Below are 27,567 nucleotides of genomic sequence, written 5' to 3'. Positions count from 1 at the left end.
ACCTCATGAAGGCACCAGACTGAGTTATTGAAACTAGCAATGCAGCGTATAACAGCAATTTATATTGTTGCTGTCACCAGTCACATAAAAGCTGTGAAAATACCATGATTTCCCTATTTCTGTAATGGCACATTCTGTCTTCCAGTAATTTCCTTTGAAGGGGAATAGTTAAAACAGCAATCACAGAAAAGTGAAAAAAATTCCAAAAAGTGAGAAGACAAACTCAAACCCAAAGGCAGGAAGTATATTCAACATGGCTGACAAATGGAAAAATAGTCAGTCCAGTCAATAAGTAAGGTGAGAGGGCAGAGGCGCTCTCAAAGTTTGAAGCCCCACAACCATCCGCCCTTTCAGTTCATAAGCTCTTCTGCAGAAAACTTCAGTGCAGCTTTTCCCTTGGTCATAGTGAAGGAATTTCTCCTCTGTATTTTTCCTGTCTGTCCTTCTTCTGCTGGCTGTCAATCCTTGCTTCACCTTTATTGTCCATTTTGGGGCAGAGCTCAGGCATACACTCCCAAAATATCACCATAGCAATGCAGGATCCTGTGCTTCAGACATAAGTGTGAATGACTGTCTACCACACTAAATGTCTACAGATTCCAATCTTCTTTCCTCCTCTTTCTTCTATCCACTCTTACTCAGCGTGTAACCTGAAATTACCTGATATCTGCTTCTTTGAATACATCTCATTGCATTGCCTGTCTTTCTGATGCTCTCCATGCCATGGTGCAAGAATTTCTCCTTCTTTTTCCCCTGCTGCTGATCTGGTCCTAGCCCTCCTTTTCAAACTGCTTCATTGTTTACTTGCCAGGGGCCGAAGAGCCTTCTTATTTGCAAAGGCATGTTGTTCAGAACAATCCTCCACCTCTTCTATCCATCTGAGTTTCACATGCATTGAGAGCTGTCCTGATTTTTTAAATTCCACTCTTCCACAGTTGCCTCTACCCCTAAGGGTCAGGGATGCTGCTCTTGTACATGAGGGACTTCAGATAAGCACTTTGTGGCAGAGGACTAGTGTCAGGCATAAACACTAGTACCTTGTTCAAAGAAACCATGCGGGAATGATCTTTGTATTATAAAGGTATATTTTGAGGATCTGCAGATGATTCTTTGGAGCTGATTTGCTGTAATGAAGTATTTGTTTATTAAGGAATGGAGTTTATGTTTTTCAGAGCCAAGGTCACATCTTTTGATGAGTGCCCAGTGTGAAGAGATCCCAGTCTCCACAGATATATTCAGTTGAGAAAAATTCAACAAGGATAACTCTGTCATGAAAAGCTGATATTGCTGGGCATGATAGAAGACTTTTTGTGCCTTTGATAGAAAGCAAAATGCCTTTGATAGAAGGCATTTTAATCTGTATTATTGAACAAGAGTAAAAATGTTTTACCCCCCTGATTTCAGTTTTATTTTGTGCTACGGTGATCTTGTTAAATACCCATCCCTGGGAAGCTGGCATTCACACCTGCATTGGCTTTCATTTCACAAGGACATCTACACCTTGTTCATCAGGCTCAACCCTACACAATCCCAGTGAACATGCTGCTGATTAAAAGCCTCAGGCTTTCCTCCTGCCACTGGCTGGTGGTGGTTGCTTGCTCTGCCTGTGTTTGTTTTCAGATGTTGGTGCAGCTGTGGAGGTGACGAAAACAACTTGAGCACTGGTACACACAATGCTGAAATCGCTTCCAGACCGAGCAGGGTCAGCCCTGTTGAGATGGTGCTGAAAGCGGTTTTGTTCAGGTGTGTTTACACTTGCTCTGAAACCACTGTCAGCAAATGGACTGCAGCGCCAGTCGCTGAGAAGAGGTCCAGGGTGGGCCAGTGGAGATGAGCTGCTCATGTCTGCTCATGATTATGTGTGAATGCTAAAGGCTTTTTATTGCTCAGATACGCCGTGCAGCACCGTTTCCAGTGCAGTTTGGCAGGCTGTTTACTGTGGACTGTGCTTTTACAAACAGCTTGTGACGGTGTCGTCAAAACACCTTATCCTACCACCTGAAGCTTCCAGACATTATTGCTTCTTGTGTCTTTCTTTTCTAGTTCATTACCCATGTACCATTTTCTTTCATGACCCTAGCAAAAGTGAGAGTCAAGAAACTCTGGGCAACAAGTAGACATTTGTGCTGCGAGAGCCTTATAATTTCCTTTCTGCCTAAAAAAAGGCTACTCAGGCTATTTATTTATTGTGTTAACTGGGTGAAACCACAATACTAAACCACATATACTAAAGTAACTGCTTTTTTCCTCTACACACAGTATTTGCAAAGAGCAGCATCTGCATGTATTCAGAAGGCACTTCTCAGAACATTGAACCCATATCATCAAACTGGTTTTTGGCAGGGGAAGAATGACTCAATGGATCAGGACCTCACATTTCCATTTCATCCACTGCTTATAAGCAAGCACATTGTGGGAGAATGTTGGGGTTTTTTTTCCGCAGGGAGTACAGTACAATTCCATATTTAGTAGTCCATTTCATAGCTTAAGCCAGAACTAGTGTTTCTATCCTGCCTGTTGAATATCTCTAGAATGTCTGCTAGCATCATGGAGACAAATTTTCGCTTTTTGCTGTTTTCAGGAACCTTCTGGGGGTTTCTATTCCACCAAGGCCTTTATATGAAGATGGATACAGAAAATGGCTATATCATTAAAAAGTACCTAATTCACTCTTTTGCTTTTAAGAAAAGAAGCAGCATCCTTCCATTAGAGAGAAGTATTATTTGCATCCAGTGAAATTCGGATGTATATTAATTTCTTCAGTAACAACAAAAGCACTAGAAGAGAGGAACTCTGTGAGTAAGGAATCAATTAGTCAGACCAGCAACGCCTTCATGGTAGGGTACTTCAAAAGAACACTCTAAAAGCATAGCAGATATTATATTCATATAGATTTTTCTTCATGTAAGGAGTGAATACTAGGACTTCTGGTCTTAATTTTGTATTTATTGAAGAAGCTATCTGATTTTTTGTCTTCAGTGAAGTTGGGGACACATTTCCAGCTGAACAGAAATTACTTAAGAACCTCAGTCTCATAGGAAGCCAGTAATATCCAGACTTCCAAAGTCTATGAGACTTACGAAGTCCATGATGTTTTCAAAATGTGACTATCATTCCTATGAAACTTACGAAAATTTTATATACTAGTTTATTTAATGATCTCAAAATTTCACAGAATCATAGAATCATAGAATGTTTTGGGTTGGAAGGGACTCCTAGAGGTCATCTAGTCCAACCCCCCTGCAGTGAGCAGGGACACCGCTAACTAGATCAGGTTGCTCAGAGCCCCGTCCAACCTGGCCTTGAATGTTTCCAGGGATGGGGCCTCCACTACCTCTCTCTTTTCATCTTTCAGATTTTGAGATTGTTTTGTTCAGTCTGGGTCCGTAATTAAAATACATGTAGGGAACATACATGTTAGCATAGATGTAGCTGTACAATGCATTACTTCACACATTTCTTGAGTATTTCACATGGTTACCTTTTGAAAGCAGGGAATTTTCTCAAAGTTCACGCTGGTATCCATGAGTACAAGATCTGATCCAGTCTGGATCGTTACACTATGTATTTTATAAAACACTTTTTTTTTTAATACATAGTTAGATTTTAACAGAAAATGGATTTAGGAGCTCATTTTTTATAACAGAATAGGGGGCTTACAAAACCAGAGATAGCACTTGGAAAATTCCATGGTTGTTGTGAATCTGAGTCATGTTTTTTTGGTTAGGGATAAAACCAATTTAGAATGATATGGCTCATGCTTTAGAAATTTTGTTTTTGCTCTCAACAGATGGACCATATGGAAAAATGTGAACTTGCTACTGAGGCAGAAATATGAAGAGCAAGTACCATATTTCAAGCATTCTGTTTCCACAGGCATGTTCTGGAGGAAGATTTATTTTCTCGGAACAATGAAGGCAATGTGTACTGGTTAGATACTTATTTTAATTAACACTGGAATACTAGAATTAAAAGTAGACATCTGTATTTTTAATGAAATACGAAGGGAACTGTATTTGTCTCTTCAGTTCCCCAGTACACCCACTTTCAAGTACTCACACTTTTATTTCTTACATGGCTGTATTGCGTCCTGTCCTGCTATGCAACATAAAGTTTCAGTTCTGGCAAGTATCAGGGGGCATAGCAAAAGGCCCTGCAAAATAGTGGTGGCCCTAGCTGTCCTCAGGATAAGAAACCTTTTCCGCTCCCTTACTATAAATGAGATTCACCCTCTCTGATTTTACAGCTCTGATGCTTTTTCCGAATAGGTCTTGGGCCACCCAGAGAGAGGCACATCTGCCAAATTGAGGAATTGCCTTTTCTTTCAACTCCAGCACCAGAATTAAAGGTTATTTCTTGTCTACAAGAAGGCAAAAAAAATCCCCACTTCATTCAAGTGTCTCTGAGACATTTAATTAAAAAATTAGCCAATCCATAACATCAAAGAACAAACACAGTCAGATCTCTGAATTTAAAAAAAAAAAAGTCCTCACACCAGTGAAAATGGGATACCTCTGAAACTGCCAGGACAATGCTAATTATTAGCAAGTCTGCTGGGTGCTCAGCTCTGCTGCCCTGGAGTTTTCTGAGCTGTGTTTGGATAGGAAGCTGAAACAGGCAGGCGGGCTCTCGTACTTGCCCTGGAGAGTCGCAGCAAACTGCTCATCTTGTACTGCTGGCTTATAATGATCATGTAAATTCGACACAAATCTTTCTCTCTCTCTCAAAAAAGAATCCAACCCACCAGAGCGAGTAACTTTTCCATATTCACTTTAGCTAAAAATTATTCTAAAATCAGTGAAATATTCATCACTTTCAGCAACAGAACAATCTGTGAAAAACCAAAGCAAAAGCTCATAAAGTGCAGGTAACATCCTTCTACAAAAAAAGAAAACTCACAAGTAAAGCAGACTATTGTGGGGTTTGGTGTTTGTGGTGGGTTTTGGGTGTTGTTTGGTTGTTTGGTTTTTTTAATCAACAACAGAGACAAGCAGTCTGTGCCTTCCCAGCCTAATGGAAGCATCACAGATCCTCACCTAACTCACCCACCAGTGTCGTCTTTACAATTAGTGTCATTTGAGTTTTAGTCCCAGAAGACTGAAAATCTATGCAGTTACAGCAGATGATGGTCTTCACTGACCAGCCTCTGGTCTGCCTGAAAAACAGCAGTATCCTCACAGAAGCGACCCCTTTCCACTGCTAGGTCCCAGGGCTGTTTCCCAAGGTTTAAATGCTGAGTTCCCCCTCAAGCCAGAGAGAAGCAGTAACTCACTATGAGTAGTTCCGCTCCAGAGGTAAATGCTACCTGATGTGTTACCAGGTAGGAGGTGAACGCCAGTGCTGCAGCTCTTCACGGTGTTCTCTAACACAATGGACTGTTGCAACAGCCCAGGCCAGGACTTGAGAAAGGTGCACAAGCACACCTTTAAAACTAAACTCATATGACTCCCTGAATCGAGATCCTCACATGCAATAATAACCTCCACCAATTGCCATGACATTAATTGGTTTTTATGCAATTAATCACAACAGCAAAAACTCCAGGTTGTAAAGCCGGTCGCATCAGAAAGTGTTCAGTTACTACACCAGACAATAAAAATCACCAGTTTGTCCTGTATACAAGGTACTTATCCAATGCAGTTATCCACACACCTTTTTTTTTTTGCTATTTGCAGTGTATTTACTTACAGTATCTCTTTCATTATTTCTAACATAAGGCTCAAGTTGTGCTACTCCACACCATGTAAACATCATGCCAGGAGCACATGGGAAGATTTCCCATTTGGTCTTTGTTATGCCTCATATATTGAACACATAGGTCATCCTTGGTAGGTTATTTTCACATCCACATACTTAAAAATGAAGAAGTACCTAATGACGCAAGTACGAGAGAAGAAATTGTTCAGGTGCTCCTTTAAAGAAAAAGCATTTCTGAAACCTGTTGGCTCCACCAAAGTAAGCAAATAGGATTTCTTACCTGCACAGGTATCTTGGGGGGTTTGGGAGGTCTTTAACCATGTAACACTCTCCCCCATTTACACAGAAGGCTTTCTGCTTTATGTCACATTTCGTGAGATGACTTGTCCCAGTCGTAGATGTGGAAGTGGCTGGAAAAGACAAGAGTGAAAACACAGGTCAGAATGGCTTAGTTTTTCTTCCTGACTGGTAAGTGTACTTGTATGTGAGGGAAGAAGTAAAGCCAGGGAGGATCTGGCAAGTCTTCTGAGCTCTCTATCCACAGCTACCACAAGCACTAATTACCTGACCCTGTATTTTGTTGATTGACACAGGGAGTGGAGTTCAAATGCGTACCTCAGAGATACACCACCCCACACTCAGCCTGGGAGGAAGGCTTTCACTAGCCCTGTCCACCAAGTGACCTTAAATTTCTGCAACTCATTCGTTTCTTAGTTTACTCCCTGCGGCGTTTGGGAATACCCGGAGAAAGCAGGAGCAAGGTTTAGTTAGCAGCCTTTAAAGAGGCTGCCAAGGTAGGATGAGAAATCCTAGCCTAATGATCTGCCTATGCAGTGTTTGTCAAAGAAATGGTAGTACCCTGACCAAAGGGAGCAGTACTGTAGAAGAGACAGTGCTCAGGATGTCCCCATTTCAGTCATGGCTGGTGACGACTAGTGAAAGGTAAATCTACGTTAGGTTTCCCTAAACTAGCCAGCAGCAACAGGGATGATCGGAAGGCCATATTACATCCTCAGCTCCTCACACTGCTCTGTGCCTACAAAACACTTCTGTGAGATGAGTTAAACTGGTCAGGCATGTACCTGCCAGGCTGCAGCTGCAGACCCAAACTACAACCTCTGGTTGCCCCCTAGTTTGAATAAATTTTGCTCTAAGTTCTGTCAAAACAGGGTCAGCATGCTTGAAGCCTGGACACTGGTCAGTACCTAGCTCAGGAATGACGCCACTGATGGTCTATGTGATCTCTGGCAACTCATTCAGGCTATTCATTGCACTTGATTTTACCTGTCTAGAACAGAATCGTTTAGTTGTAAGGTGCTCTCCACCGCTCACAGAAAACAGCTCAACTTATCCCCACAATGGGTGGGATAAACAGCCCCTCGATGTGTCTGTCTCCCTGTATTGACTGCAGAGCAAGCTTAAGCTCTTGAGAATATGCCTCTAATTTTTAAATGGCTAAAACTAACTCAAGTGACTATCTGTCATCTGTAAAAAGTGAGGAAGATTCCTGCATGGTTTTTGTTTCGCCATCTCCACACATACAGAAGAAATTTTGTTACAGTGCTGAACAAATCCCTGTATTTTTGTTTCTGAAAAATAGCTTCTACCCTGAGGTGGAACAATGCTTTTTATCTACTGGCTGATTCCACTGGAGTTGACTAGAAAGCTGCAAGCACCTACACAAAAGTTGTCTGATATTCAAAGCCTTTTCTAACATGAAGGCACCCAAGGGGCATGTTTATCGTAGGCGATGCGTAACGTTCTACCATTTGCTGCACACGTTGAATCCAAAGAAAACATGCTTTTAGCAGACTGGCTATCAACAACTACTACTTATACATTTTGAGTTGTTCTTTCTGAGAAGAAGGATGAAGAAGTCCCTGTCACATTCGATTTTCATGTGTTTCCCATCATCTTCCAAGTAAAACTGCATTTTTAGCACTTGGTACTTGGGAGAATGGGCCACCTTGGCTGGCACCATTTTCAGAGCGGCTTTAGCTATCTTGTTTCCATGAGACATGGGACAGTGACTGGGATATTTAAGTCCCCCCTTTTACTCCATCAGAATCCCATCTGCCTCTACAGCTAACATCTCTCATACTCCTTCCTTCCTTTGCCATTAATCATCAGCATGCCAGCTTCTTTCTCTTTCTTTATGCCTTGCTTGCATGGAGTGCCCTCCTCTGATGGGCCAGGAAAAATCCTCCTATGACCTCTTCCAAAACTCAAGCTCCCTCCTGCTTCTCATGGTTGCACCCACCTCCCCAGGTGTCACATCTCCCCAGATCCTGATCCTGACTGGGGCCTCTACGTGCTAATGAAATGCAAACATGGAGTACTAATTCCTCACAATAACACAGTGCTTTCTTCTGGCCCCTCAAAGCATGATTTATAACCTCTCAGACCAGGATAAATTTATGCCTTGTCTAGAGGCAGGAAAAGGGGTCATGTTTTAAGAGTAGTATGACCCTCTTTCAGCTAGCACCAGTTCAAACGGGACTTTTCACCCAATGTTGACAAAAGGCTGGCCAACAGATTGCCATCAGCTCAATGGTGAAGGGTTGTCTATGCTTCATGTCAGTGGGTTGACCACCATCCTTGACATGAATCTTAGGATGGGAAGATTTGCCTTGTGGAGGAGCCTTTCCTTCTTCACTGGCTTGAAAGGAGCCTGGATTATTAGCCCAAAGGAGATGCCTGACATGACAGGCTATGGCATTCCAAGCCCTAAGATGTGACAAACGTGGGTGAGTGAATCCCACCTATATAGTAATGCACATTGTGAAGCCTTTGTGAGTGTAACAGCTAAATTCACTTTTAAGCTTATCCTGTGTCTTTTTACCCCATTAAAAGACTTCAACCTGCAAGTGAGACAAGAATTTTGAGGATGTCCTCGAGCTCAGGAAGCTAATGCATTAATTTGGAAAGGCAAAAAAAGCAATATAGTCTGCAGCGTTTCTGACAAAAAACCCCATTTTGCTACCCTGCTGGCTAGTGGAATGTTTTAAATTGAATTATGAAGGTAGATATAGTAGCAAGTGGGCTTGTAGCTATCTATAATTGTTTTCATTGTCTTGCTTACTGCTTTTTCTATAAGCAGCAGCTCAATCAAAAGCAGATCACTGTGGAGTTTCAGAGTAACAGTTATTTCCCAGCTGATGTAAGTGAGCTTTGGATAGCAGCAATTGCTCTGAACTGATTACTAGAGATGGGAATAGTCTGCAGCTCTCAGAGAAATCTCATGATACAAGGGCTTTACACATATTTGTGAGGAGTGCCTCTACCCACGTTTTTGGCATTGCATGTTCAAAACTGTTGTATAAATCTTGCGCGAGAATTTTCTCGCATTACTGATCCACTTGCACTGTACTCCCAATATGCCTGAGCTTTGCAACTCCATGGGGTGAGGGGAGGAAAAAAGTCTCCAGTGGGTTAATTCTGATATTAATTTTTCTTTGCAAAGGATGCATAGTTCTTATGGCATATGGCCAGTATGCACTGTAAGTCTATTTTGCAAATTAAATACAAGAAACATTAACTATGGCTTTGGGTTTCACTTAAAGCCACGTAACGGAAGAAATGTGGTATTTGGGAGCAGGTGTTCATCAGAGCCCATTTCATACAGCCCATAACTAGCCCCAAAACACTGCCTTTGCATACATCTCTAACAGACATGGGCTTGGAGGATGTACAGTGGGAATGACCAGCAGTGATGAGGTAAAGCACAGCTGTGGACCACATATCTGGGTGTTGTGCTTTGTTCACCTAGTCAAAATTCACACCTCCTTTCTTTTCTGTAATGTTTTCTTCAGCTATACAACCAATAAGATAGAAAACCTGGTTTGTTCTAGAGTCCTATACCAAACCCCTAGCTTACTGAAAGGACTAAATTACATGCTGTAATGAAATTTGAAAATATCATGCATGAGATAACATCTGAAAACCTGCATACTCTACCTTTTTTTTCCCCTTCCCTGAATGCAGAAACACCACACTTAAAAAAGCAGCTGCAGGCAGCATGAACAAAGTCCCCACTAATGCATATATTCACATGGCACTGAAAAACAATGAGATTTGCGCCCATCTACAGGAACTGCCTAAACCCATTAACAAGAAGAAAAATAGGAGCTATTGCATCTTTCAAAAACTACTAAAATGTGAATTACTGCTGTAAAACTACCCCAGGATCATTTCATATCAAGCAGACGCAACTTCATGCAATTCTGAGTTTACCTGAGAAATCTGTGACCCTTTTTTGTCCCGAAACAGAAGAATGCATTCTCTTTTTCTCTTCCTCTCTCCAAAGCCCTCTGAAGTTCAGTGGCTACAGCAGCAGGACTCCCAGGCCCCGCACAGGTGAGGCGGTCTGATGAGACGAACCCTAAGGGATCTCTGAATACAGACTGAGAAGGAAGGGCTTTGCAACCTAAACAGAATAGTGTCCATGCCTCTTTGAATTGAGTTTCTGCAAAGCTGGTGTAAAATCAGAGGACAGGCTCAAAGTCGTGCAAGGTGACTAGTGAGATGCTTATGACTCAATGGAAACAAAGTCAAGTGGCAGCTGCAGCACAAAGGAAGATTTGCCATTCTCACCGGAAGGCCACTGATGGGATGTAAATATGTCACCTGACTGGACTGCAAGGTAGGGACCTTTCCAGTCTCCTTTTGTGAACAAAAAGAGTAAATTACTGGGGAGGAACAGAACAAATACTTCTGCTTATCACTGTTTTCTGAGACTAAAGCTTGAGCAAAGCCTACTTGCAGCTCATGCCAATGGAAGAGGGACAGACCTGCACGGAGTGAAGGAGGGATAGAGGCAGAGAAGGAAGGGGAGAGAGAGCACACGCAAGTGATTTTTGGGGTGACAAAGTGTGTTCCCCCAGAAGAAAGTCAGCTTTATGAACTCACATTCCCCCACTTGACACTCATTAATTTCTTTAAGAGCAGAATGCAATTCCCTTTTGACTTGCTGATGGACAGTTTAAAGATGTCCAGCCCTGATCTGCAGGGTAGATTGATTTCCCATGTAGCCTTGGCTGTAGCACTTCATCCCTCTATGTCTCAGTTAAACCATCTACATTTTCTTCCTACTGAGTACTAAGCCTCTTCAACTCACTTCGACTTCCCTGATGAGCCCAACTTGCAAAGCACTTGCAACTGCAGGAAACCTTGGCATTTCTGTATGGCACTGAATGAGGAAAACTGATAGCATAACAGTAGGCAGGAAAAGCTGTATAGGTACCTTCAAGGAGAAGAGAAGCCAAAACCTGAGGGCAATCAAAACCTAACCCTTCTGAACACAAAAGAATTTCCATTTTACCAGGTGTGTAGAAGGACATGTTTCATGTCCCTCATACTTAATGGTTCCAGAGCTGAAACTGCATCCATGTAGCTCTGAACATACCAAAGGTTTAAAAAAACCTGCCAACACCAACAATAAATCTCACAGAAAAAAAAATCCCAAGTCTCTATAGGAGCCCCTATTTCATGGGGCTGCTCAGAATTTTTCACATTGCTTTGGTGATGTAATATGCTAAACTAGCCATTCAATCTCGTTATAAAATTTTTTAAGCCTCTGTCTTCACAAATAACACAGTGTAACAGATTCCTGGGACTTTCTTAAGAGATCATTTAAGGAGCCTGCTGTTTTGCCAGCAGCTGGAATTAAGTGCTTACAAGTTAGTGGAATTACTCCCTGGCCCTAAGACAATGCTTTCTCACTTTGGCACTATCTCTATGAAGATCAGGGCCAGCAAGAAGGAAACAGGAAATTGCTGGGTCTGCAAGATACAAACTTCAGGAAAGATTGAGAGCACATAAACTCTTGCTGAACCAAGGCAGCATGTCCCTCTCCCCCTTGTGACACAGACCCCTTGGTGGTTTTCCCTCACAAATCCAACCTTAGCAAAGCAAAGGAAAGCAAAAAAACCCCCACAAATCCAAACCCAAAAACAAAAGACAAATGCTTCAGCTCGCTGCACCACCCGATCGCTTCCTCCCTGATAGGCCAACAGACTGACCCAGTTGGCAGGCGCACGACTGAGAGACCTGCACAGCATCTGGCTCACGATGGAGGGTCGAGAGGTGACACATGCTAGACGGCCTGACCAGGAACAATTTTTGTTTGCTTCATTTAACTTTGAGATCAGAGGAAAGTCGGGCAGAGACACACACAGCTCATGGGTTATTAGTGAGGAAATGCTATTACTGCTTGCGAACGCTAGAGTTTTCAGAAAAAGTGGGGCAACATGGGTCGTGGAAGAATGCAAGAGTGCATGGAGAGACCTGATTGAAACTGGGCTTTGAGGCAAGGCATATTTTCCCATTGCTGTGAAGGATGTCAGCTTTCACTTTAGGGTGATGCGATGAGTATCTGCAAAAAGTCGGCAAGTGCCTTCAGAAAACACTCCCCACCCGGTGAGGGGAGATGTGAATGGCAAAACACAAGGCAGTGACAGGCCAAGAGGGTCCCAAGAGGAAAAATGTGTCTGTGGTGGGGAGGGGCAGCAAAAAAAGAAAAGAAAGAGAGGTGCAGAGGAAATCTGCATCGATGGAAACAGTGCAGGAAAAACAGGTCTAAGCCCAAGAATGCTAACTGACAGCAAGACAGGGAAGTGCCTTTATTATTAAGGGACTCTTGATCAACCTTGAAAATGCCAGGAATGGGTGGGAGGGTCTGAAAACTTATAGGCCTTGGATTAAAGCAGACAGCAGATAAGGAGCTGAATGTAACTGCCATGATAGAGTGAACTATCCAATATGGAATCCTTTGCTGTGCTGGAGAACATGCCACCATGTGGAAAAGCCTGGGTGGCCAAATAAACTGTAGGAAAGGATTCCTGCGTCACCTTGCTTCAGAGGCTGCACCCTGCTCTTCTCCATGCTTGCTGCACAGCAAGGTAAAGTAAATAACTTATTGGGCTGGTAACTTGTAACAGGGGCAGAGCCCATGCAAAACAACCCGTAACATATTTGGTAAGATGAGCTCCTTCATGGGGGACCTTACTCCCGTGTATCTCTCACTGCTCCTCCACAGAGCTCTGAAAGGTCTCTTCATGCTGCTAGGGAAGGACCCATCAGCGTAGATGCAGAGCAGGCCCTTGAAATTGTGAGGGAGACTTAATAGAGGAGGTGAAGCTTCATAAAGCAAGAGCTGCCCACAGAGTCCTGTTCCTCCTCCAGTGCACAGCTAGGGACCCAATGCATAAAGGAATCAGCTGTTGGACAGGTGAAAAGCCATCTTCTTCTGCACACCAGGGTGTAGATACTAACCCCAGGAGAACTGACTGCACCAAACCACTGGGCAGGTCAGCTTTTGCCATCGGTGTCATGACACTGCCTAATCAATGAGATAGGGCCTGTTGCACCATCTGCAGCTGCATTGTAGCTTGGAGAGATGACTGATGGGACCCAGCTGGAAACCTCCCTCCTGTCAGGAGGACCAGACTTGAGCTAGTAGAGCAAAGAACTTGGGTTCTTTCTCAAGCCTTAAAAGCCTGATTCTGCAAGGCAGCATGGGGAGCACCCTAATACAAAGAGCATTATTTCTGCATACAGCAAACAACTGTTCTCAATGGTTTTAACTCAAAAAGACTTTTAAATTTTAACAAAGGGGAAAAAAGAACCTTGATGGAACTGAAAGGACAAATACACAAAGACTATGAAGATTATGAAGATAGATTGTTGTCCTTCAAGGAACTGTCCAGAGAGAAATCCTTACACTATCCTAGGGTCCTGCCAGCTGCCCAAATCCAACTGCAGGCCTGGCATGGTGCTAAGTTCCCTGATGCAGCAGGTACAGCTGTGCTTACGGGTGCTCTCCCTGCGTTGGGATGCAAAATTTGGATTTTCTCCCGTCTCCAGCCCATGTCTGATGCTTTCTGTGAGGGTTGATCATGTGGTTCACCAGTGCTGTAACCCACATCAAATACTTAAATAAGAACAAAACATCTAACTCATTAGCTGCAGTTAGTCACAGATCAGGTCGCAGGGCTGTCTTACTGCTCCTGAAAGGTACTGTGGCAGAGATTTCTATTACAGGTTCTATCTGATACCGTTATGCTTGCCTTGATGGGTACATAGTGATACTGACATAATTATTTTCTTATCACATTGAGTATTGAAATACTTCCATCCCCATTATAACACGGTCAGTCAAAATCTGTTCTTATTTCTCTTTCCTCTGAAGGATTTTTCTTCTTAATTTCAAGCATCCAATTATATTTCTGCAGATAAGTGCAAAACCACTTCTTTAGTGCTACCTGCTCACAGAGATGCAGGGATAGTAAAGACTATTCAGCAGCTTATGAAAGGAAGCGTGCAAGCTTTCTATTACAAATGAAGTTTCATATAAAGTCAACATCATAATCCTTGTCAGGAACCCTACTATCAGGAAAGCATTTCAGTAAGAACATACTTGAAACTGAGTGTATAAGCCCACACAAATTCAAGATAGCACTCAAGTACCTGCTTAATTTATAGTCACATTCGCTTCCATGTTTTTCCCTGGTGCCTTTAAAAGTTTTTCTGAAGTAGAATGGATTTCAGCATGGTGCCATATAAGTGTTTAGTCTTGTTGAAAGCAAAGCTTGCCCACTGAAATACCCCAAGTTAAATAAGTGTGCAAGAGGAAGCTGTGTCTCCAATCTTCCCTCGAATAATTCTAAATGTCCAGCCCAGGATTCCTAGGCATGCGTTAATCTGTCTCCTACTGCATACTCTGCAGTGGAAGAACATTTACTCGTTTACTAATTCCACAATGAAACAAGCTTTCATTGATTTTGAAGCACATCTTCAAAGTCATTAAAGGCATGTTCCCTTGCCTTGCCCCCATCCCCAAAGTACAGAAGACTATCTGTTGCTTTCCCAGTGGCCTTCTGCTTCATGGGCGTGGCCATGAGAAGAAGCTTCTGGAAACTTGAGGCATGCTGGCCCTGAGGCAATTATGGCTCAGCCTCTTTAACCAGCCTGAGGTCCCTGGGTGGTGAGGAAAAGCATAGTAACAGAGATTGGCTCTTCCCACGTAATGGTGGCTCTTGGGACACCCTTTGAAACACAGACTAGTACAGAAATACACCTCCATTTCTGAGTCAAAGATACGGCAAAGGCATCTTCTCTGAAAAAAGACCCTGGGTTGCTCACAGGTTGCCAAGTATCTCCTTGATATCTACGATAAGAAAGCATTACAAGAAAGGGCCCTAATAATACTGACAGATATGTGAGATAAGTAAAGAACAAGAATGCTTATCAAAGACAGCTTCCTTCTTAATGCACCAAAGCTCAAACTTATTTGTCAGTTTACTTTGATATTTGTATTTCTGCAGAGATTTCCAAGGCCTTGGATTTTTTTTTTTAAGGTGATTTACAATTCAAGACAAGTTCTGAGATACACCAGTACAAAAGAAGAAACACAGACTCTCTTGCTGTTATAACTTGCTCCTCACATTTGAAATGGACCATTCCCCTTGGAAAAAGGTATGTGAAACTGCTAGACATAGCTGCTGGGTCTCTGACGCAGGCTCTGCTCGGAGATCCAGCCTCCTGGACCGTTTTGGAGTTGCTCACCAAGACCAAGGAGAAAAATCTTCTCCGGGTGGGTGCACAGGGAAATTTCCACTCTGCTATCCATGAGCACAGCCATGGGACATGCCTTTTCTGAAAAGCACATTACCACTTTCCTGCTTGGAATGTCTCTCTCCAGAGGCGAGTAGTGGAGAGAGACATTATTAGGTGCTTTGCTTGTAGCAAGATCCTTTGGACTCTGTAAGCAGGGTCCTTTTATAGCAAACTGTCAAAGCACTTCAAATTCCTATCAAAGAAAGTGGTTTCTGCAATAAGGGAGCCTTTTCTCATTTCCCTCCCTAATTTCCAGCCTGGAAGGTACGAAACTGTCACTGTTTATAGTGCTGTTTGAAAATAAGTGCGTATGAAATGGTACTCAGGGAAAACACATTTGTGTCAGTAAAAAGGCAAACAAGAATGGCCTAGAAAACATGACTACTGGGGCAAAACTGCAAGATTTCAGGTAGCCTAGCCTGAAAGTTTTTTTCGAACTGTGGGCTGTAGTCCTGCTGGGGCTGACTCCAGCAGGCTTGAAAGGATGGCACGCCGTGTCAGGAGCAGCTGAACGTATGGGCAGCAGCTCAGTGTGGCTGGAGTGAAACCTACGTGTGATTACTGCCGCCCTGCCCAGGACCCCCGTCAGCTGCTGCGGACGGCAGTCATCGGTGTGGAGGAGCAAGTGCTTGCACCCAAAGCCAGTCCTGCCAGCCCGCTCTCCCTCCTCTGCCCTTGCTCCTGCCACTTCTGCCACCATCTGCATTAAAAGGTGTGTGGTACTTCACCCTGGGCTCACCGGCAAAGCTCTGTGGCAGAACTTCAGGTTACTGGAAAGGGAAAGGGGTGCTGTCCTTAATTAATACCCGCTATCAGCTTGGTTTTGTAAAAATGAGTGGTAGTACATTTGTTGCAAGAGGAAGGACTGCCTTCCATCTATCAATGGTACTGTTTGTTCTGGCACTTTATTTTATTTACCTGGTAACCTTATTTTATTCAGCTGTTATTTCTTCAGTGAAGTTATATTTTAATGTGCTGATACAGTAACTGTGATTTAATCAGTACCTGCTCTCAAGAAACATCAGAGAGGACTATGTGATAAACATGCGTCACTGTGCCAGACAGTTTTGAAATGTTTATGAAAAGGTTGGAGTTTTTTTCACTTTAAAACAAGTACATTAAAACAAGCATAAGGTTATTTTTCTAGCCTCTAAAAAAAGTCTGGTAAGAAAAAATACAACCATGTAGAAAAATAAAATGTGTTCATGTTGAGACTAAATGGCACATTTCCTCCAGCAGTTAATTTCTATAGTCTGGTTATAAATCTGTCAAAAATCAGATTTATAATGAAATGCTAACAGATTCCAAGCAATTGCTGTGTTAATGGAGTCACTGTCGAACTCATGTACTTGTGCAGACACAGACCTAGAAAAGGGATGGATCTGTAGAAGTGAGAAAAGGGTTCAACAGCCTGAGCAGAGTGCAACTGCAACAGGCAGTCTCAGGGTGAAGGAGAACATACAGCCCACATGAACATCCTACTTCCAACAGAAAGCCAGGATCTTTGTCCAGCTAAAGGGGTAGATGTGGCAACAGTGCATGCACAGCCACGTGAGGGAAAACTTGTGACAAAAAGAAAAAAAAAAAGCCCTGTTTACACATGGCAGCTGCCTTTCTAACATAAACCATTTTTGCTCTTGCAGTGCTATCCTTGGTCCTTGCTCTTCAGCTTAGAAAGGGCTCTTTGCTGGTTATTTATTATTTCTGTCACTCTAAACAGAGCTGGGATGCTGTTGTGTACCAAGATCAAGAACGCTAACCAGAAATGCGAGGAGTTCACAGGGCATGTGAAGGGCAAGAAACATGTATGCAGAGATGGGGACATAAGAAAAAAATGAAGAAACTCTTCATGGTGACAGCCAAGATTTTTTGTAGGTTCTTCCACAGAAGAGACTATTCCAAGTAAAATGAAGATGCGTGGCTTACAGAGAGCCCCTCCAAGCAGGGGCCAACATCGGAAGTGGCTGTTTGAACAAGTGAGGGTGAGCCGAGGGAAGAGGGGGTAAGCTGTAAGGGGGCTGGTGTGCAATGAGATGAGAAACCACTAGAGGGATGCAGAAGGAAAGCACTGGTGACACTGGAAAAGCCTGATGGGGTGGAGGTCCTAGGTGTGTGGGCAGGAGTAGAAAGCTGTGCACTAGTGGTGCCATGCACTGGGAGCCCTCCAGACACAGCTGAGCTGGGCATCCACAGAGCTCTCACCTTTTTCACATCTTCATTTCAAAGCACTATACGGGATGAAAGGATCATCTTTCTCCTGTAGGCTTAAACTTTTGGGTTCATTTGCAGAAAACTGTTAGTGCATGTGGTACCCTACGAGTGATGTTCTGAGCACCCCATCTGCCCCGAAGACTTTTGAGTCTCTTTGTATCAAAATGAAAGTACATTTTCATTAGTAAACCTTTTAGAGGGTTTGCTTTTCCATCTTCTTTCAGTCTACAAACTGAATCGTCACTGTTAGTCAACTGCTGCATCCCTTCTAAGGTGCTATAGGGTGCACCTTCAAGCAAAAACCTGTGCCAGTGAGAACCTTGAGTGTCAAATGTGTCACTGCCTCCTGCAGGCGACTGAGGAAACTGCCATCTGCCACCCCACAGGAAAGACCCTGGGGATTGCCCTCATCTTATTGCTTGTCTGATAGCATTATTTCCCGAGTTTCATCCAGTAATTTAACAAAGCCCAAAAGACAGCCAAAGGCTGGCAGAGGACTGTACACCCCAGCCCAGCGAAGATAGCTGTGATTTCCATGAAAAACCAGAATGTGATTCACATGCCACAATTACTGGGCAGATGTATCAATCTTTTCCATGCTTGTTCTAGGGTTAGGAAGAAAGACAAATTCCTGAAGGTCTCCAGGACAGGACAGAAATTTGGCACAAACCAGTGAAAGGGGAAGCTACCAAGTGCTCAGGGCCAACATTTTAGGCGAATGCTTGACAGTGGCAGCAGTGGAGCTCTCCTGAATTTATGGAAGATGTAGGCTTAGCATTTATTTATTTAAAAATACTGTCTGCTAGTATGAGCTAAAACAAGGTCAATAGTCTGACACATTTAAAAACCCTGAGTCAAGCCTTCAAAATCTTGAGATTAGGTTAGAAGGAGAACAGGAGGATATAAAAAAATCATTCGCTCAGTGCTTTTATCATTTTGTTGCTTTTCAGCCTTTGAGCCTATCTCGTATTGCAACCCCAAAAGTTAGGCTTTCCTTTTTCCTTTCAAGTGACAGCTAAAATGTAGCTAGAAGAAAGAAACCAAACCCCGCAGGGATTCTATCTACTTTGTGTGCTGGTAGCACCGCAACAGCATTTTGCCATAGCCTGAGAAACAATGTAATCCACTGCAAAAATTGCCTCTAAATACTCCTTTCCAAGGATCTTCGGCTGCTGTACCCAGAGTGAACTGCAAGGAGCAAATTACCAGCCTGGGAGGCGATGAGAGTTTAGTAATGACCACTTTTTTTGACTCTTAGGAATAATGAGACAAGGCTGAGCCTTTTCACGGGACAAAATTAGTCACTGGCCAATTTTCTGCAGGGCTGAGGAGTGTGTGGGAGAAAGGACTCAGATGCCAGCCTTGCATGCAGGGTGGCCTTGTGGCTGTGCCTGGGCAGTGTTACATCTCTGTGCTGCCAGAACCAATGCTGTTGGCATGAGGCTGCACCCAAAAGCTGCGGGGGCTGCTTGGGGGGAGCGGTGCCTCTGCACTGCGTGCCACCAGCCCTCCCCTGCAGCCTCCCTTACCAGTTTGCACCTCCAGAAAATCAGTAAGGTTCCTGGCACAACGACCCCAGTGAATATAAAGTAGGAACAGCAATTCCAGCCTAAACCCATCCCGCCTTTCACAGGATGCATTTCCTCACTGGAAAATACTTCAAGGTCAGTGAAGACAAGACGATGTTTGAGTATCTCAGGGCAAAACAGAATGATTTTTTTTCTTTCTTCAGGGTATTCTCTTACAGTCAAGCAAAGCTGACTTCATGTCTTTTTCAACTTTCCTGTTAAATCAGAGACCTATGTCAGATGTCTGCCTCATTTAACCTTGGTCAGTAGGACACAAAACCTAAATGACAGATAGTGCTGTGGCAGACACTGTTGTCTTCCTCCATTTACCCAACATGGCTTGCTTCATTCCACCAAAGCCACATATTTTGTTACCAGCAGCAGCAGCAGCAGAACCGTGGCAGCAATGGACGCCTTGTGTTGGTAGTACGCCAGTGGTGAGCCAGGTTACAGTGCCTGTGCAATCCTTCACTCTCCCAGCACTGTAGAGATGACCCCCGGGTGCCATTAATTTCCATGGCCTTTATGAAACTCACTGAGTGAGATGAAATTGCATTTTACTGTGCAAGGAGCCTGCTTTGAGACAAAAGGGCAAACAGGCCAGGAGGATTTATCTGCCAGAGTCACTTATGACTTGACTGAAATGAGAAACCGATCCCACTGAGACAGAGAGAGGGAGTGGGTCCTTTTCCTCTGACATTTTTGCACAATTTATCTGCTTTTATTTACATGCACCAATGAAGAGTGGTCCTTTTAGCACAGTTTTCTTTAATGCTTCTAAGGCTAAGAGCAAATATTTGAATTAATAGTTTGAGACACTGCCCGTATGAAAATGAGTGAATTTGAGCATCTAGATAAAAATTTTCCTTTTTAGCCAGGGACGAAAACGAAGAATAGCTTAAAAGATAGAAGTCTAAGTCAGTGGATGATAGCTCTGATTAAAGGGTTGACTAATGGAAAAATGACTTCACAGATAATAAAATCAAACTAAGTATAATACAAAATACATTTGCTTAACTTATAGCAATAAGGCTTTTTTTCTTGTTTTGGTCTCTTAGTTTTGTGTGGTCTTGCAGAAATTTGCTGTGGAAAAGGATCTTCCCTTCATTACTCATGCTGATCAGAAGAAATTTGGATATCAAAGAGATATCCATTAACAGATGATGCCAGAAAAAAATAAAATGAAAAAATCTTTCATGCATTTTGCAAAGCTAGAAACAAGAAGCCCCATGAACATATTAAACCATTTTGTGCTTCAAAAAGCATAAGGAACATTTTTGACTTCTTAAGTTTTATTTCCTAACTAGTAATCAAAACTAGAGAAAAACTTCAAGAAGCCAGTGGATAGCAGCTAAGCAGAATGAGACAGCAGTTAAGAAGAATGTTTAGTATTTTGAGAAGGACTTGAAAGTAAACAAACTAGAGAAAGAGGTGGATCAACATTTAGAATATATTTCTCTGCTTCCTTGGAAGCCTGACAGTCACGGTTTTCCCTGCAAGGAAACAATCACTGACTTAGTTTCATTTATCATTTTGCTCTAAATTATGAGGAAACACTCTACATGAAAACAGGTAAAAAAGAAAAAATAAAGCTTTGAACTGAATAATCATCAAAATTTTTTAGATATATTGTCAACACACAGAGCTCTTGTCTGGTGTGTATCCTGTGCATGTCTATCAGACTGGTGCAGTATATATGCTGTTTGTGTCATGGACACCCATTAGGGGAGCAGAAAATTATCTATGCCCAAGAAGTAACAATTTTTCAAGAAATTCTACAAAAAATCCTCTCTTTTTTACTTCTTTAGTGGTCAGTAGTTGGGATAGCCACAAAGCGGTTCCTCTAAAATAAAAGATAGAAGCATTTTGCTGTAGCATACTGCTGGTTTTGTCTGGACCAGCTCGAGATCTCTTGAGCTGGCCTGCTTTTCAAGACAGGCTAGGCTCATCCTGCCTTGAAGCTGCCTTGAATTAGGGATTCCAAAAATGCAAATACCCCAGAAAATCATCGGTCTCTTTCTAAAATCTGAGTTTAAATGCAACAGTGTGAAATTCTAGTGGAATTACTCCGGGTCTGTCTTCTTGTAACTGAGATCAGTGTTTGGCCTACAGTCAATAGCAGACACATTTTACAAACGAGTGAGAACAGGATGCCATTCATTACCTCCCATCTTTCACACATATTCTGTGTGATCTGGTGGAGTGTGTCCCATTGGAAAAATAAATGGAAGAGGTTATCGCTTTGAGATAAAATGGGAAAAAGCAAGTTTCAGGGATTTCATCTTTGACCTTATTATAGCCTGAAATTTGCCAACTAGACTGTTTCCAGAGGCAGAAAAAAGAATTACGGCTGCCTAAAATGATACTTCTCCTGACTCCGTGCAGAGCTGAAGTCTGAGTCTGGCTCTCGCTGTTGTAGCAGGGGACCTACAGAGCACTAAGTTTACCCCCTTCTGTTCTCAGATCCTTTCACCCTCCCCCTGACAGTTTATTTTAGGCTGTGCCAGACCAGCAGTCCAGTCTGTCTGTCTGAGTCTTTTGTTTCTTGTCACATTTCCTCCCCACAGTGCTCCTGCTTCACCAGTCAAAGCCATTTCAGTTTCTTCTCCCTTCCCCACTTGCATGCCCTCACAGCGCTGTCCCTGCAAGATGTGAGGGACAGCAGGGATATTTGGGGGCTAGTGAAGCACCAGACCTTGGTAAATGCTGCCCTGCTCTCCTGCGGGCCAGTGAGGCGTGCAGCAGCAGGTGACCTGCTGGGCTGGCAACGATGCAACTTCCCTGCAACCAGCTTGAACAGGGCTGTCCTCTGTCCTCACCTCCAGGTATGAGTTTGTCTGGAGGGCGGGAGAAGTGTGTAATCGGTGGAGTAGGAGAGGCAGGGGGGGTTCTTGCGCAGGAGCAGGCTTGACGCAGTAACCAGACCCATCAGTAATTGCATCCCCTGCATATTCTGGCGTGCCTGGCTCCTCTCCTAGACTGACTGCTCTCTGGAGACAGGTCTGGTTATATCTTGATACAGAACATGCCCTTGGTGTTAAATAAAGGGTCACAAAGAAAAGCCTCAGCTCAGCTACTTAGTCCAACAAAAAAGGCCTTTAAAGCGTTTTTGAAGTGGTCGATTTTGCTAGGACTTCAGCAGCCTATTTATTATATAGAGCTTATTGCTTTGGATTTGAAACTGGAGATTCAGCTTTTCTGTGGGTTTCTCTTCCCTAGCCCTTACCTAGGCCTTTCTGGATTTTTAGTGCAGAGTGAACTAGGAGCAAGTGACAGGCACATTATGAGAAGAAATTACCAAGCAATACAGGGCAAGAGAAGTGAGGCAATTATCTGAGCTCATTCCAGACAACGAGGTAAGGAAGCTGAAGAAAGAAACCCCTGTTCTTAGTCTGCTAAATAATAAAGTTAATTCACATTTGGGCTTCAACTTTACGTGAAACCTAGCCCAGCCAGCCTGCTTAAAGCACTGCCTTGATGCAACGTGCAGGTATAACCCATTCCCAAGGTGTACAAGGCATGTCTGCTGGGAGACGGTGGGCCTGGGTCTCAGTCTCACAGGCTCTCAAATGCATTTGAGTCACACTTTGGTGAGCAGCTCTGGAGGAGCCAAGGTCGCCTGGTCCTGCTGCCAAGCTATGGTCAGCAGAGCTGCAGGGGCATCCTCTGAGTGTGCAGTAATGCCAGCCCCGCTCACCGAGGGCTGAAACTGTCTGGACACGCCAATCCTTCCTGTCCCTCCTGCAAAACCCACCCAGCCAAGTGCCACATTTTGTGCCCTGCTCCAGCAATGCTCCAGCCACCTCTGGAGCCTAACTGCCTGCCCAAACAAATCATGTGTCTGTTCAGCCTGTGCTTTCACACATTGCAGCCTACACACGGCAGCCTAGTAATAATGCTTCAGTCCCCCTCTTTATGATACATATAATTTTTTTAGGAGATCATCTCTTTTCTTTCCCCAAATTCTTTCTAACATACAGTAAAAGTAATACTTAGTGCAGACAAGCATGGATGCAGGTCATGATTGTCAGCCATGATCATTTTATAGTGACCTCAGAGAAGGTGGGATTTCAAAGATTCAAGTAAAAAGAATCAAGTGAATTTTGGAGTTGATGGCATACTTTCTGGCAATGCGTTGTTGCAGGAGGAAGAGAGTCCAAGGTAAATGAAATACTTCAGGAGATTATTTGCTCACAGAATTATATAAAATATACTTATTCATGTAACATAGAAAGAAAAAGTGGAAGATATATCTCTGGCCATTTACAGCATGTCCATAATTCTGTTTTTTTACTTCCTAAGGAGTATGCTCAGCCATTAATCTTACAACCAATATGTAAAACAGACTGCTGTGCTCTAAGTACTTCTGTTCTGAAGGGTCAGCAAACCCTGAAGAGGAAAAGACATGTATGGGAAAGACAAAAGTGCATATGCATCCCAGGACTTACAGATCTTTAGATCCTTTGTGTATGACTGTTATTTTTGTCCCTTGGAGTGCTTAAACTAAAATGCTTGGTCTCCTGCCTACTAAATATAATGCCTGCAAAACTTTTATTAAAATTAAAGATCAGACTTCCAGGTGGACATTTAACCATGTGGAATCACACATCACATGCAATTCCCAATTCCCCTCTCATGAGTCTGGATCAATCCCATCATTCCTTAGATTCAGTATGCTACCACAAAAAAAAAATAATTTGGCAAGATTTCATAGCTGATGTGAGTCTTCCAGAATTCAGCATTGCCCTTGACTCTGGCTGTACTTATTATTTCTTCAATTAAACCATGATCTCATACAGTACATTTTTCATAGGTGCTGAGTCTGAGTAGCTTTCACTGAAACCAAAGGGACTGGCAGGTGCTTATTACTTCTGTTTAATTAATCTGCTACATTTTTTTCAGGCATTCATGCACAACAGAGATTTCTCATGGCAGTAGTAGGTGGTAGTTTTCAGTGAAAGACCATTGATTTATGAGCTGGGCAAATCTGACGGCACATTGCCAAAGGCTTGCAGGCCCTTTGACGTCAAGCACTGGTTTTGGATATCTGAGCTAATCAATGAATTTGGACAACTGAGCATTTGGACTAGCTGAGACTGCCCTGAACAGCCCTTTATGAAAATCAGGCTGCATTAAAAGTTGCAGTGAGAAGTATCTTACCAGCTCTTCTACTTTCTTTCTCTTATTCTTCTGACTTCCATGCAGCTTCAGCTCACTGAGGTGACACTAAAGGTGCATGGAGGTAAAGAGACACGGGACACTTTATAGCTACAGCACATCCAACTGAAACATTGGAAAAAGGAGCCTTTTCTAAGGTTCCCATGAGGATCCAGAGACTTTGTGTTTGCTACCAAGGTTTCTTCTTCCAACATGTTAACAGGCCCTCAAAAACCCCTCCTTGTAACTGCATGCACCTATTCCAGGTAAGATCAAAACTGGGCTTGATCTGTAGAAAACGCTGGGCTGCATGCTGTCTTTGAAGGCACTGGAATTTGAAGGGAAAGAAGAAATTTTCCTGCCATATGCAACAGATATGATGCTGCTAAAGGCAGATGAAAAAGTGTCGGGGAAGAGACAGCGCCATTCCTCTTGGGAAGCAGCAGAAGTGGATGAAACTGCATCTTTCCTTCACCTGCCTTATTTGTAGATGCCTCTGTGGTGGTGCCCTTAAAGTGCTGAACACATGTGGATGGGGCTGTGGTGGAAGAGAAATTCAAATAGAGCAAAACCTTATTCCTTCACACAGAGAGAACATCCTCTGCTGGTCCCAGGCCCTGATAGGAGGGAATAAAACTTATGGCATAGCTCTGGAGCCTTCCACCTCCTCCTTCTCCTCTTACCGACTTGTTTCTCCAGCCTCACCAGACCTCTCAACCTGACTGACAAAGACCTCAGAATAAGACCCAATGTGGGAGATACCCTTGCTGGCCAAGGACACTTCTGCATGAATTTATAAGGCCCCTCATCAGGAGCAAGAGGGAAAAGACAGCCCGTTCCTGCATTCACCATGGTAGAGCTTTGTGCAAGGATGCTGCCACAGAAACACCAATGTGCCTGTGCCTGATACTGCTTCTTGGAAGATGGGTCAACAGGCAGAGCAGCAACAGATGGCTCAGGCAGAAGTACAGGGAAGGACTGGTGGCACTCTGGTGTGCTCTCCACACCCCCTATAAAACACATTCCAGGTACATCTTCACCAGCTAGAAGGAGTGCTGAAACCAACTGGCTTCTTCATTAGGGAGCTGGGAGTTATGGTTGAACAAACACACACGCTTCTGCCCTTTCACCTCCAAAGCAGGAAAGTAACTTCCCAGGCCTCCTAGAAAGGGCTTCTGAGAGAACAAACCATCTTACTTCAGGGGCTTCAGCCTGCCCCACGTGGGATGCGCAAAACATCTGAAAGAGAGCAAGCTGGTTAACTTCAGCTGGGCAGAAGCCCAGTGCTCAGTGCTCCAGGCTTATCTGAGCACCCCAGCCCTACTGTGCAGAAATACAGGCAAAACCAACCACAACCCGAAACCTTGGCGACTCAAATGTCTTTTGTTCCTGAGACCCCAGCAAAGCAGGTTCAGCTGCAGGTAATCATCAGCTGGACGTCACTCTCATGTTGCCAAGCAAGGGAAAGACCTCAGCATGGGCAGCACCACATCAGCTAACAGGGAGCCCAGTCAGAGCCAGAGTGTGAATGGGGCAAACAGCTGGTCTCTGGTATCAATCCCAAAACACTGAAGCAACACTGAAGCAACATAGGAGGTCTTACTCACTAATGGTTTTATTTTTACAAGCATCTGAACAGCAAAAACCCGGGGAAGTGGAAAAGCTGGGGTGAAGGTCAGGGTGGACAAAGAAAGCAGAGGCTTTCCTGCCTTTGGGTGTGAATTCTGCTGCTGATACGGTGTGTCAGGCTCTGGCACCAGGGTGGATGCAATGTCCTCCAAGCTCCTCTGGCTGCGGGAGGCAGAAGCTATATCCTTCAGCATATGGAAGTGCCTGCGCAATCACTGGGGTTTTTTTACAAGAGTACAGATACATTACAAAAGAAAAAATCCCTGAAAAGGGCCAATGAATTTCAAGCCTAGGGGGAAGGCAGAACATAAATGAAAAATGTATGTCGGGATTGTTCTCTTTGTGTGTGCCTTATCCCAAAACAAACTAAAATGTTACTGATTTAACTGTGAGATTTACTCTATTTTTCATTAGTATTGGGGAAAGTAAAAAATGCAGTTGATTTTGCTTTCCAGCTATGGTTTGTAAGTGAAAAGATGTGTCAGCTCCTGTATCACACATTGGCTATGCTTCTATCTCATTGTATTTCGCTGTCCTTAGCCTGTTTAATTCAGAAAACTGGACCGGATTAGTTAGAAGACTTTCTGTGTCATGTTTAATTTGTCCCTCATAGTCTCTCTGCTGTACTTTTTGAGATCATACATTCTCTGTGTTAACAAAGCACACGGGAAGTTTTCTCCAATCTGACAGACCATTTAAAAACCACAAACAAGACAAGCATGATATTAAAAAAAAAGAAATCTCTTGTTACAGCATCCAAAATGGGCTGTTTGATATGGGCTACAGATAGTCCAGTAGAATAAAAAGGGAATGATGTGGAAAAACTAATACTATTCTATTCAAACCTAGATGTCTGAAGTTAGACTGAAACAACTGGGCAAGAATGCCTCATTTTTCTGTCATCAACACTTATTAGTATCCACAGAAACAGTGAGCATTTTTAATTCAAATCCACCTGTAAAGAGTCAGGTTTCGAGCTTTAACATGCTGCCTCTATCTTTTTTTTGGTTTTTTTGAGAGCAAAAGTCTAGCTACATTTGTAGCACCCAGGATCCACACAGAACCGGTTGATGGGAGCAAACCCATTCCTTTTTATCATGGGTTTTATATGGGGCCAGGATGTAATCTTCTAGAGGGAACTGTGTTTCCTGCAGAGAAGATCTGCATGGTGAGAGGAGAGCAGAGTAATCAAAAGCAAACTCCGGTCTGCTCTCTGGAAGCCAAGGGTTGTCCATCAGCAGTGATATTGCTCCCACAACCTGGAGCGAGTTACCAGCCCAGGCCCTGCGTTAGCCAGAGTCCTGTGGCTCACCCCTAGTGGTGTTGTTCCTGCCCCCGTCCCTCGGTTATGCAGTTGCAAGGCTGGGGGGCTGGGATGGGAGGAAGGCAAGCCTGTGAGGCTTGAGCATCACTTGGCAGCAAAAGATGGACCCAGGAGAAAGGCTGCTACAGAGGACTGGTGCTACATCTGCTGTTGTTACTCACCTCTCCAGCATCCTCTCATGTTCAGTGGGTTGCCCTACAAGTTTCAGAAGACCTTCTGCTCTGTGGGGGGGCTGACAAACCCGGTACCAACTGGAGCTAGAAGGTCCTCCTGCCCATGTGTTATGGGACTGAAGGTGAAAGAGGTCTGTGCTATTGTGGTGCATTCCTCTCTGTCTGGAAGCGGCTGGGCCCCTTGGCTTTGTGA

The 27,567-nt window shown here is 43.5% G+C and overlaps 1 protein-coding gene across 3 annotated transcripts in view; it reads right to left on the bottom strand.

The window, feature by feature from the left end:
• The window catches only part of NRG1 (neuregulin 1), a 101,685-nt gene that overhangs the window by 22,822 nt on the left and 51,296 nt on the right, over window positions 1–27,567 (bottom strand). For all 3 annotated transcript variants that reach the window (XM_035894421.1, XM_009638994.2, XM_009638995.2), the window contains exon 2: window positions 5,978–6,107. In XM_035894421.1, coding sequence (XP_035750314.1) covers window positions 5,978–6,107 — 130 coding nt within the window. The remainder of the gene's footprint in view (window positions 1–5,977; window positions 6,108–27,567) is intronic.

This window comes from Egretta garzetta, unplaced genomic scaffold (genome assembly GCF_000687185.1).
Source record: "Egretta garzetta isolate BGI_Z169 unplaced genomic scaffold, ASM68718v1 scaffold585, whole genome shotgun sequence".
Taxonomy (NCBI): Eukaryota; Metazoa; Chordata; class Aves; order Pelecaniformes; family Ardeidae; genus Egretta; species Egretta garzetta.
The sequence above is the reverse complement of the archived record's forward strand: the minus strand, read 5'-3'. Positions and strand labels throughout refer to the sequence as shown.